Raw genomic sequence first — 13,681 nt, 5'->3', positions numbered from 1 at the left:
CTTGATGCAAATGTAAGTAGAAGCAATTTGATAATTTCTCACAGTAAAGTTTACAAGTTTAAAAACTGATAAGGTATGTTCTGCTTGGCTCTGAGATAAGTTTCTCTCTATCTTATGCCAATTATTATTAAATTCTTATGTAGAAGAAATATACTTTATATGTATCTATATTATCTAAATTATTCACCCTTTTATATTAGATGGAAATGAACACAACTTCACTTGAAATTTGGGTCCTGTAAGGGATGTTATAGCACAGTTGCCTTTGGGCTGTCCTTGGACCTGTTGGGCCCTGCCCCATATATTTGTCCAAGGTAAGGTCATCAAACTTTCACTTCTCATTTTTCGCATTGCTGATTTTGCCACCTTTAATTCCTTTATCATAAGCTACCTCTCCCTTTTAGATAAACACTTTCCTCCTGTTTTTAACTCCATTTGATGTGCTATACTTAGTGTTTATATTTGGCATTTTTCTGTATTTTATTCCCCTAATTTCACCTCCCAATCCAAACATAACCACTTAGAAGCTGCGATTTACTATATTTGGTGACTGACTGGCTTATTGAAACAATTTTATTCACATTACAAAGGAGGAAAGCTTACTATTTGTGTTACAAAGAGGATGGGTAGGTGGACCTTTGTGTGAGGACTGGTGGTTAGTGACCTCTTGTATCTGTAGATAGTGTAAAGTGGTCAAAGCTTATACTTTATAATAAGATTGGGTCATGTCCACCTGTCTCTGATGTTAAGTTCTGCACCTACCAAACAAATATAAATTCCTTTCTTTTAGGTGAATTGTACATTTTGAAGTAGGACAGGTGCATACTATTTGGTACATTGACCTTTGACCTAGTTATTACATAATATGATATAATGTGATTTATCCCATATCACCTATGTGAAGTTCAATAATTGCTGATATGAATAAGATACAACTCATAGTTGAAAGAATTCATTTTATTTCAAAAGATGATTTTGATGGTGAAGCAAAAGTATGAAAACAATAGTTCAAACAGCTCAATGACATTTCTATACACATTCATATAAGACATAGGTTAGTACCTCATCAAATTGTTTTTCACAAGTGAGACTACGTATATTTGTTACTTATACAGTCCCGAACTATTTCACAGATTATTGGAAAAATTAAGGTTTGCTATAGGTATAACGGTACCAATTGCGCAAGTCCAGGTGGGCGGAGCTTAAGGTGTATGGAACATTGTATTCAGAATTAAAGAACAAAACTAGCTGTGATTGGTGCATTATGTAAGACTTGTACTTTCTGTTTGGCTTAAAAAAAAGTTGAGCCTCTTGGCAACATGTGAGTTTGTGTTAATTTCTATCTAGATCATATTTTGTATTTTTTATGATTTTTTTAAAATATGGTACACATGACTGAAAATGTGCTTGTTGTGACTAGATAACTCTTACCCCTGTCTAGTTCCAGTAGAGTTATCTCTCTTAAATGCAATGGAGTACCTGGTTATGTCATTGTCAAATTGACAATCTAGCATTGTTCTATATGACAGCGTGTGACATGCATGCCCAAGTAGGACAGAAAGTATATTTATTTCACAAAACATTAGCATTGAGGTATATGGAAAAACAATTGGTACCGTGATACCATATAGTGTTCGCAATATTTTTAAGGAAAACAGTGACGTCAGTAGCTTTGGTCTGTAGAACAAGTAGTTCCTACAGATTACACGTTTCTCTAGTTAAACAGCAGGTTAGAAGGATTTAGCTATTTTAGAGGACTCTTAATACGGGTCCAAAATATAAAGAAAATATATAGACATATAGTTAAAACATGTGGAAATGTTTCTATTAGACTTAACAGTTGACAGTGTAACCCATAGAGTCATTTAATATTAAGTCCACGGTCACTGTATAAATTATAACATTGTACAGTGTATTTGCAGTTCAGCTATAGACATGGGTTTTAAAAATGCTTACGGGAGGAAATGGCTCTCGGGAACTCTGCTATTGTTATCAATTTTAAGGGTAGCCGCGGAAACACGAGCAAGCACATGGGATTATTGCGGGTGTCACGGGGAGACGTGGGAAGCATGGTCTTCTTGTACGGAATCTTGTAGTGGAGGTTACACACAACGTTCTCGAAAGGTGTGGCTTTATCTTTACACCAAACCGGGATGTACTCAATTTACCGACTGTGCTGCAAATGAGGACGGATGGGACTTCGAAAGATGCAACACCAACTGTTTTAATGGGGGGGGGGTCATTTGTGGAGTTGGGTACCCTTGGCGTGTATTGCATGTGTCCATCAAGTTATTAGGTAAACTATTGCGAGAGAAGTGAGTATTTTTAGATTTTATCCTTCAATTCCGGACAATTACATATGAGATCATATACGTATAGAGCAATTATAATAGAACGGGTGTTACTAAATACCTATGTCAAATGCAATACGATGTTATCGATTAGGTGATGAAGTAAATTAAGATTATTGTGAAGTTTTCATATCTTCGTTTATAATCACATTTTTAAATTCAAAACGTGGTCCTTGTTTATGATATTTCTGGTCTAATAAGTTACCTTCATATTTAGAAAAAAATGCAGGTGAATTACACGCAATGTATTTTATTTTACTCTCATGTTCAACAAAATGCTGATTCTCCACGTACCTTTATACACTATTAGCATCAAGCTTGAACATTTTATAATATATCACATCAGCGCCAACACAACCACAAGGTAAAAGTCTAATCTTCCATTTCCCCATATGCGGTTAAGTAAGTATTGTCCGATGTTCATGTCCTTTTCATAAACATTTTTAAACATTATAACAAAAGCTTGAGGGAAGTCCTAATGTCAAACTATCATCTTTGTTTGCCTTTGGTTTTGTTTCTTACATGGGTACTTTTCAAAAATGGAATGTAGCACAAAGGTCATATATTATTGCAGTCGTAACCTGCGGATATCCCGGTGACATCAGTAAGGGACCTGTGGTGGGAACAAGTTTCACGTATGATCAGGTGGTTTGGTACGAGTGTAATGAGAAGTACAATCTGACTGGTTACGCTAGCAGAAGATGCACACTGTCTGGGACATGGTCTGATATGTCACCAACATGCCAGTGTAAGCAGTTAAACAGTTGATCGCAACAAAATCCATGCTATTGATAGGTTTTCGAAGTCTATTTTTTTTATCTGATTGTAGAAAATAATATATCGTATCTATAACGACGCAATGTGTGCTATATCCAATGTACACCACATAGTTTACGAAATTATTCCAATGGACTCAAGCTTTATTTCACCCTTTTCATTTTCATTCTTCTTTTCTGACTTTTCATTCATCATCATGATCATGATGATGATCATCATCAACATCATTCGTTTTCTTCTTGCTGTTCACCTTACTCTGTGATAATACAAAATATAAATAGTTATACTAATTATATTTTATATACAACTTCAAAAACCAATGCAGATTAGAATAATAATAAGAAAATAATAATAATAATAATAATAATAGTATTATAATTTAGTCGTAAGCATTATTATTACATTATTATTATTATTTTTTAAACATGTGTTGACGGACTAGTATTCTACACCTGTGTATGTGTGAATGGGTGGACGGGAGCATATTGTGAAGTGGGTAAGTTTAAATACGAAACAAAATAATTTTTTGGATTTATAATTATTTTCTTATGATGGACATTAACATACAAACGTAAAAGAAGTGCAAAAGAATACAATTACAATTGTTCGAACGTTTCCTCACCACCGTTATCGTCTGTATTTCGTGTGTACAAGTAGTACAAGTAGTTTTTAAACAAATTGCAGTCATGCGCCTGTAAATCTAATATGAGAAGTCCGTCCTATATTGTACTATATCGATTGATTGGCATAATTTGACCCCAGTCATCTTAACGTTTTCACGAATTTCATCTCTGACATTAATTGAGGTTTCAGTTAGCAACTTACCTCTTTAAATCGGAACTGTCTTTCCATCTACTCACCTAAAAATTATATACAGCATTGGAGGCAAAAACGGTTCAACATTCTCAAACCCCGACTTTACTGTAGATCTCGATATATAATTGGTAAATATAACGAATAGTTTAAAGTGGAGGTCACAGTGTAATTTTGATCTGAGATGATGTATGCAAATGTTTCAATTATCTTGGAGACTAATTTAATATAAAGTAATATTTTTATGAAGGAAGGGAATGAGACAATGTGTGGCAGATAGGATGTTTTAATCGTCCTCGGTGGTAAACATGCCGCATTGGAAGTTTGAAGGGAGCTAGGAACTCACGTTTTCTATACAATATCAATTATACTGGGGACACTTTAATTTATTTGACCCAATATCCTCTGTAATTTTTGAGATCCAAACAACATATTTTTCTCACTGAATTATAGGTTGATTTGAACTTTGAATGCTTAATAAATCTTTATCTCATTAAACGTTATCTGCGAGTAAATATTTATAAAGAATATTTTAGCACTGTGTTTTCTTGTTTCCCATCCCAGATATACAACCACCCGTTATGGAAGGATGCTCTGGAAACCTCCAAACATTTGTGTCCAATCTGATCAACGAGATCACATGGCCAGCTCCAGCCTTCACAGATCCAATGGCAACATCACTAATTATAGAGTCTAACTATACTACCAACAAATCTAATATGCCGTGGGGTGACTTCATCGTGCAATACGACGCCACTAAACTCTCCAACGGACAGTTTACGGAATGTATTTTCCAAATCAATGTTCGCCGTATGTATGGGTTCATTAAATGTATAGCAATATTGCAAAATAACAAGAAGTCATAATAATAATTTGTTTAGCATGTGATGTTTTGTTATTATTTTCAGGAATTGATCTAACTGACACGTTTTATAGATAAGAAAAAAACTGCTATGTGAATGTTTCAGATTAATGTACATATTGCCTGAGTTTTCAAAACCTGTACGAGAACAATTGTTTCTTATTCAAAACGCACGTAGATATTTTTAAGTAATTATAAGTGATCTTATAAAAATCTACCAACGATGATGAAAAAATGACTATCTCTGCTATTTTATCAACTTAACGTGCTACCGTCTGTAAATTGTTTTTCGTTTCTTATATCAGCAAACCCATGCGAGGATCTTGCCGCTCCCGCCAATAGCATTTTGATGTGTAATGGATGGCAGAAAGACTATTTCCATGTTTGTCTGTTTACCTGTCTGTCCGGGTATTCCCGACCACAGGGATTCAATTACTCGCAATGGTACGCTTGTGTGGCAAGTGGCAACTGGATTCCTTTAAGAAATCCGAAAGAATGCCTTGAAGATGGTAAGGAGCATAAAACAACCCACAGAAACACACACACACACATCTATTTTTCAGGTTAAAATCAATTATGCTCGACATCTAACATTTTCAACATTAATATAAAATCCTAAGACACAATTTGAGGATAAGGATGAGGGTCATCGTAACGGACATTTTCATCAAAAAGTTAAACAAAAGTAGTTTCTAAAAACTATAAGGTCAGAATGCGGACTGTATCTAAAAGTCAAACCTAAGGAAATATCTTTGCACTACATGACTACAATTATTCCCAAAATCCTACACTTAATTATGGATAAAGATCAATCACACAATACAAATTAATTATGCATAACATATCATGGGAAAAAGCCAACATACAATACAAATTAAATATTCATTACACAAAACAAAAACTAGAATTGCACTGGTTTGTCCAGCATTTTTCTGAATCAGTCCCTGAAATACGCAACCCTCTCGTTAATATATATATATATATATATATATATATATATATATATATATATATATATATATATATATATATATATATATATATATATATATATATATATATATTTATTTATGGAGTGCGTTATCTCTGAATTTACATTATAATTTAAGTCCAAAAATTAAAAAGTCCAGAGGAGGAAGCATTAGTTTATTCACTTGCGACTAAATATTATCAGAGGAACTTATAAGGATGAAGCGGCACTGCATGACAGAAGTCTCGGAAGAAACATTTATTTCAACATAAATTAATATTGTCGAAAACGAACATGGATAAGCAAAATGATTAAAAGTTTGAAAAGTTAAATTTGTTTTTCTGTGAGGGAAATTGTATTTAAATGGACGATCAAACGTTTGTTTGCATGATTGTCTTTGTTATCCAGAATTTCGTCATTTCGTTTGGCATTCTATTTACAATAGCAGATTCTGGGATGTTGTCATATCCTCAGAAACGCAAACAAATGGATAACTTTACAAGGGCTTAGATAACGAACAAACAACCAGAATTAAATCTTCTTTTCCAGAAAGAGTTATACATGCTTTAATGCAGACAATAGTCACGATTTGTGATTTCCAAATGAGATATACTGAAAATAGTACAACATAATTTATTTGCCTGATTGTTTGGGCAAGAAAGGCCCACAATTTCTTAACACAATGCACTTTTAACTTTTGTCATTTTTTATTGGGAAGATAATTTCAAGACGAAAGTAGGTGAAAGTGTTTAAAGTATTAGAAATACCGTCGTATTTCAAAATGTCAGGCAGAAGTATTTTATATTTTGAATCAAAGATAGAAAAATATTCTGCTTTCGACATATTCGCAAGTAATAGGGCGGAGAAACAAGCAAGAGTACCATATAATTTCATTTACATGCTTCCCGTCTACATGCACGAGCTTGTCATTGGTATTTTCTTCACACAAAACTCATTCGCTGTATAATGGGACTTTTATTTTGACAGAGTTTTTGCACGGGTATATTAAAGAGATGTCAAAGAGACGTAAATTTATGTTTTTAGAGGCAGTTCAATTTTGTGGCTTGCCTAATCACGATCGTTTTTCCCCTATATCGGAAAGACTTTATTTTCTTCTTCATCGAAAAGATTTTATATATATATATATATATATATATATATATATATATATATATATATATATATATATATATATATATATATATGTGTGTGTGTGTGTGTGTGTGTGTGTGTGTGTGGGTGGGTGGGTGGGTGTCTGTGTGTGTGTGCGTGTGCGTGCGTGCGTGCGTGCAAAACCAAAGTCGTTTTGCACGGTGAGATCTTTAATAACTCGATTGTACTATTTTTACTTTTCAGTTTCTGACCTGAAGTTTGGGACTCCAGTGGATATTGGTGTATTTGACTGCACAAACAATACTCAGAAGCAGCTAGCCCAAGAGTTTTACCTAGATAAATTAAAACCATCAGACTTTGGTACCGCTTGCACAGACAATCAAGGAGAATGGATATCAGAAAATGTTGATGTGTTGTGTTCTTAAAACTGCAAAACTTTAAAATTATTTACGATTTTCTCTTGCAGTGTTAATAAACAAGGAGGTGTTTGACAAGCATACATGTGTTTGCTGTAAGATACATTACTTTCAGTTTTCATGCGTATATTTTTAAACATTATTTTCTATTTCGTTACCTTTTAAATATTTATATATTGTCTGATTTGTCTTAATAAGATAACCTGCTATAAAAATTGATGTCCACATGACAGATAGATCTTTCTTGAGAAATGTTATCCTCGTTAAATAAAGATTATTATTATTATTATTATTATTATTATTATTATTATTATTCAACTGTAGTAACTCCTGAATACAACTTGTATGCACAGATAGAAGGAACCGGGAGATGAAAGATATTAAAGGAAAACAACTACGTATATTCTGAGCATGAGAAGTGGTTTGTATTTAATGCACCTTAAGTGGTTATGGAGTTAATTGTTTGCTAGCAACACTTTAAAAAGCATTCATTGCATCGATGCATATTATGTTAAATCTTCTATTTACTAACAAATTAGTTTTAACAAATAAAGCTAATGGTTAACTGTAAAGATCATTATTTTATTTGGATTGCTTCAGAGACTCTCTTACTCTCTCTCTCTCCATCCGTCCATCCATCCATCCATCCATCCACCATCTATCCATCCATCCATCCATCTAAACAAACAAACAAACAAAACTTTCAGCCAGCTTTCAATCAGACCGGTGGAAAAAAGTAAAACAACAACAACAAAAAAAACAACAGCAGATCTATAAAACGTAGTCTATAAATTCCCACGAGATCGTAGACACAGTGCTCATTTATTAACATTCCGGATCGGCTATTACTAGTCCTTGCGGAAGGCATTTTTCTCCAATTGCCTCTGCACTAATTACCTTGAGATCCTGCACTGAAAAACACCAGCTCAAATATGTTTCCTACTGGTCGTAAGAACTGATGTTTATCCCACTGGTTGAAAAATAGTAACGCTAAGAAGATAATTCATTTTTACATCTAATTAATTATTTTGAAACCTTTTGTCAATCTACTTTGAAACAGACAAAGATTTTATGCACATCAATACTTGCGATTTAGATCATTTTAAGATGAATTCCTTGTTGAACATTTACCAACCTGATAAACCGCTCCGGTAGCCTAGTGGTTAGAGCTTCCGCCTCGGATGCGAGAGGTCGCGGGTTCGAACCGCGGCAGAGTCATACCAAAGCCTAAAAGAAAAATGGTACTATTAGCTGCCTCGCGTTAGTGTTAGGACTGGTCGGACTGGTGTCAAGATAATGCTACTGGGTGGGACATGATGATACATGTCTGCAGCATGATGCTCACATGCTAGACATCACTATAAGATGTTACATTGCAGACACCGTAGCGATATGACTGAAAAATTGTAAAAGCTACGTTAAAAATCTAAATCAAACACACCAGATATCATTTCAGTTCAAATTACGATCACATGCTAATCAGAAGTCAGTCTGTACAAAATGATAATCGATGTAAAGGATGTTAACTGACTTGTTTTTTTTCGCGAGTTTTGTTTACTATAGCCATCAAAGTAATATTGTCTGCCTTCAGCAGTCTATAATCTAATTATTATCCTTCCGAATACAGGATGCTAGAGGTTGTTTTTCTACAGCTTGTTTGATAATTTTAAATTCTGACATAAGATAGTGTTAATGTTCTTTATATTTCTTCTGATTCTTTTCATTAGTATTTGTAATAATTAATATAATTAATATCTTAGGGTCACATTAGTAAGCTCTGTGTAGACAGGACTAAACAATTTCTACTGTGAGATTATGTTGAACATGCCACCAGCTATGATGACAAAATCATATTATATAGAATATAATTAGTAAAATGTAATTCTAATACAATTATGATATTGCAGGAACAGTTCAATTGACATTTTGTACCTATATAATCATTATTTTAAATATTGTATAGTGATATATACTTTGTCATGTGGTGTAAATAATTTTTCAATATCATCATTCATTTATTGTTCAAGGTGGTACTAAAAACAAAACGGGCACAACGACACTAAATTGTAAATGTTCCTATCTGAGTCAACACAGTTATCTCTAACCAAATGTCTTAGATTTCTTCCAGGCAAATATCCTCAATTCGCATTTGTCATATTTCCTACTGAACGTATTAATTACACATTCTATTTCAAATAATTTACAAGCAAAACTTGTATCACGTGTTCTTCAAGAAAGGAAAGAAGAAGAAAACTAATTAAGATGCATACAATATGTTAATTATTTTAGAAGCAACATAAATCATTATATTGTTAGCACTGGCTATATTTTTCAGAAACAGCTCTAAACGTTCAATGTTGACAAAATGATTTCCTATTGTTTATTACTTTAGGATTTGCGATCGCGATGATAAGATTCAGTACGAAGTGGGATGTATCTGATGCAATTTGTACTTAAAGGGTACTATTAAAAGAGACTTTCAGCAATTTTACAAGTTGATATGTACATAGTTAAGCAAGATTTCCAAATCCCTGTCAGGTCTTGAGTATATTCGCTTATCATCCTCCAAATGGAACATGTGTCAATCCAAGCTTGAAAGAAACCAAAACGTTTTTAAAACTTCTATGTAACTCGAATTCACCTTTTCTACTGTCTTGTTAAATATGCCTGTCTGTACTTGTAGTGTAATTTGTTTGACTTGCCTACGAATAATTCCAATTTAACTTCCTCTTACAGGACACTGTGATTGGGTATAAAAATGTGTCATACATTACTGGGATATTTAAGTCTCGCACAATTAAATCTAAAAGCTAGACTTGTACACGCTATTTTCATATCAGAAACATGTTTCCGAAAATACTGTCCAGTTTCCTGTTAATATATACTGCCGCTGTTTATTGTGAACCTAAGGTAAGTCACCATCATTTATTTATCAGTTATTCATTTTTGTGTGGAGAATATAGTATAGGCACAAACAATTACATACGTAAAACAGCAGCACAGTTTACTCCAACGGACGAATCATAAACACTATACTTCTTCGCATTGGGTATCGTTGCTTGGTTGTCCAAACGTATATTTGGAAGGGAATCAGGAATATTCAGCATCTCAAATCGTGCATATATGACGATAACAATTTAGTTACTGAAATTCTTTATTCGCCAGCATTTGGTGCATAGATGATAGAGTAGCTTACACTTGGAGTAGAGAAACACGATTCTGACGCTACGACTTACTTTATAAATTCCGAAAATAATGTAATGTGTTCACATACACGTGTTTAATCGATATAACAATTAGGGACAGTTCCCATTCATATGAATCCCGTATTTGCAGAACTGCTCCTTAGAACTTGGGCCTTCCCTTGTCAACGCAAGCGGATTTCAATGCAAGTTCAATAATATGCCATTGAGTTTAGATGACGATGTAAAATCCGTTCCATCTGGAGTAAGATGTGGGAGATTGGACGACACGAAAGATTCCTGGGCTTGTCTTGAAGGAATGTGGCGAAAATCCGTTTCACCAGGTGCTGTACGGTAAACGAGAAGATAGTAATATAAAACCTTTTCGCCCTTATTTATTGCAACCATCTTTCACGTTTCGCAACAAGGTATTTTCTATATTTTTTCCTCCACAATTACACAACTATCTTCTCTTGAATATTAACCTAATATTTCTGAGATAAAATGTAAATAGTTTTTCAGGAAGAGATCTTTCGCTATATAATTTATTTTTGTAAACATTATGTTATGACATTCTAATGTTCGTTTTAATTATGTTGTATTATCTAAGAAATCAAATACTACTATAAATTTACCAAATGTCTGTGTCTCTAAACATAATCCAAAATTCAAAACTACAGCAGGAAATAATGTTTTGGGACAAAACTAATGATCAGCCAATGGAAAACAAGCGTGTGATGTAGACAATACGTAGATTTTGATAATGACGCAGCTCTTGTACGGGGTATCATATTCTTATCATCGAAATAAGTATTTCAAGCAGTTTTAAAAGTTTGATAAAGGTGAAGTGATCTCTTATAATGAACGTGTTTGAAATTTCCAAAACCTGTTTAATATTTGTTCTTTCACTCTTTGTAACACAGAACGATATCAATGGGAAGTAACTCCTTTAGGTACTTAGAGCTAATCTCCTAAGGAAAACGGTGTACGCATGTTGTCTCCTTGTTATACAATTTTTTTATTGATTACCAAAGCATTAGCAAACTAGTTTTATCATAGAACCTACTTCAGATGACCACATGTTCATTAGAAGCATTGTATCTGCTGTTACAGAAAGTGATGAGCGGGAAATGTGTAATGAGCAAAAGATATGAAAACATCCATTGTACTATAAATTAAAACTTAGTTTTGCTATATTATCTGTTAAAATAAATAGCCGCATTGTACAATAAATGGTTGATGACGATTCGATTCCCTCCCTCCAATTCTATGGATTAATGATATTTGTCAACACATTTACAAATCGAGGCTTTGTACTTTTGAGTACAGGAGAGACTTATATTTCAAACATTGTCTATTTTATTTTTAGCTCTTTTGCTTGATTCCGTTCACAAAAAAAGAAAAGTATGTTTTCAAAACAAGACGGAATCATTCTCCTTAACAAAACTGTATCGTGCTCATTTTCATATGCAATAGCAGCACGCTACTGACTTTGAAACTACTACTTCCACTACTACTACTATTATTACTGATTGAGAGTCTTGATAATTTATGTTAATAATAGTGTTTACGAGTGGCATCATTTTCTTCATGTTTATTAATAAATTCCTGGCATAGAGTTTTGTTTTTAGTGTTCACCTGTCATTACAATAACTTGAGCACACTAATTTTATTTTTTTGCGGTTACGGTAGTTGACGGATGATGATGTACAAAGCAAATAGTTTTGAATCAAAAATATATTAGACAGGTCACATTGTTAATTTTTACTTTCTGACTTCCTTGTTTTGATTAGGATAGTAAACATTGAACCCTTGATTGAACCCATGACAGGCAAATGGGCTACGCTGTACTGAACACAATACATTATATGCTAGCTGCTTCCAACTGATACATAGATACTCTAAACACAACAGAAAAGTAAGAAACGTAACAATGTAGATCACAAAAGAATTTTGAAAAATACAAATAAAATATAAACATCAACAAACTGAAAAATAAGACACAATATACAAAATTCCAAAATAACCTTTTTTACCCAATCTTGGATCGTTTCCTTAATTCAACAAGAATCCTATATGCATGTATATATACTTGTGAGCACGCTGCTGATGAGAGGTATTATTGTTATTAGAAAAATAGTAGGAATTTATGGGCCAACTCACACTTCAAAACAATATTTAATAATATCAGATAAACATATTTAACAGCTTCATTTGTTCTATAAGGCTAACTAGTGATGGGTTTATAACATTAACATAGTTGTCATTTTTCCAGTTAATTCTGATAAGCTAAATTTGTGTGGCCATTAACCTGGTATAACTTAATTCCTTCTATAATTGTTTATTTATTATCTTTCGGTTGTTACGTTTAATACAAAATTCATATTTGTAGCCGTATTACTAAACGATACGGAGCCATTCAACACCATAGTCTAAACGAATGCATACAGATCGAGATAGTAAGTTAAATACATCGATATATACATAGGTAAATATTGTGTGCTGACAAACCATACAGCAATATTCCATTAAGAATACAAACAATTAGTAACCGCACAATGGAGTGGTTTATTGACCGTTAAGTCATAAGTTGATATTTTGAATATGTTATTATTTTGTATTATTCAGATATTAATAGGATTAATAGGAGTATTGCTTTGGATGACAAGACATCACATCGCCGACATAAAAGATTTTTGGGGTTCATTGCGGATATTTTTAAGGAAGTTGTCTGCCTCATATTTTGTTCTGGTAGTGGTGGCAGCGCTGGTAAGTATGCACACACACACACACACACACACACACACACACACTGCTAAGAGTTACTTAAATGTTTCATTCGATATATAGTTTTGCACCATTTCGATATTACACGCTTCATCGGTGACGAAATTTTCAAAGTTTAATATGCCAACATTTAATACATAAAATATCATTCACTTCAAATAAAGATTATGTTTAAGGTAGTGAAAGGGTATGCAGTGCCTACGAAGTTTAATAAATTAGCGTTCGCAAAATGCCATCACTAATTTGAAAGAATGACATAGCTGATTGAAAAGAATATATTAGGTTCTGTTTGATTTTTTTTACATGGGTACACAAAGGCGCCATTTTGTCTATTTGATGGCAAGTGATGAAGACTGCACTATTGGTATAAAAAAACAAACAACAAAGGGTAATGCTGAAACCGTTTAAGA

General features: G+C 33.3%; 2 protein-coding genes across 2 annotated transcripts in view; both read left to right on the top strand.

Annotated features, from left to right (window-relative positions):
* Positions 1 to 7,596, top strand: part of LOC149778277 (uncharacterized) — a 57,640-nt gene extending 50,044 nt beyond the window's left edge. The window contains exons 2-5 of the mRNA XM_089940585.1: positions 3,571 to 3,624; positions 4,506 to 4,751; positions 5,109 to 5,312; positions 7,130 to 7,596. Coding sequence (XP_089796711.1) covers positions 3,571 to 3,624; positions 4,506 to 4,751; positions 5,109 to 5,312; positions 7,130 to 7,311 — 686 coding nt within the window. The 3' untranslated portion in view covers positions 7,312 to 7,596. The remainder of the gene's footprint in view (positions 1 to 3,570; positions 3,625 to 4,505; positions 4,752 to 5,108; positions 5,313 to 7,129) is intronic.
* Positions 7,597 to 10,089: 2,493 nt separating this feature from the next.
* Positions 10,090 to 13,681, top strand: part of LOC149778276 (hyalin-like) — an 11,400-nt gene continuing 7,808 nt past the window's right edge. Inside the window, exons 1-3 of the mRNA XM_089940584.1 lie at positions 10,090 to 10,212; positions 10,639 to 10,828; positions 13,113 to 13,253. Of these exons, the coding sequence (XP_089796710.1) occupies positions 10,147 to 10,212; positions 10,639 to 10,828; positions 13,113 to 13,253 (397 nt within the window). The 5' untranslated portion in view covers positions 10,090 to 10,146. The remainder of the gene's footprint in view (positions 10,213 to 10,638; positions 10,829 to 13,112; positions 13,254 to 13,681) is intronic.

Source organism: Sinohyriopsis cumingii, chromosome 17 (assembly GCF_028554795.1).
Source record: "Sinohyriopsis cumingii isolate HCF-2022 chromosome 17, ASM2855479v2, whole genome shotgun sequence".
Classification (NCBI taxonomy): Eukaryota; Metazoa; Mollusca; class Bivalvia; order Unionida; family Unionidae; genus Sinohyriopsis; species Sinohyriopsis cumingii.
This window is presented reverse-complemented; position numbering and strand designations above follow the sequence as displayed.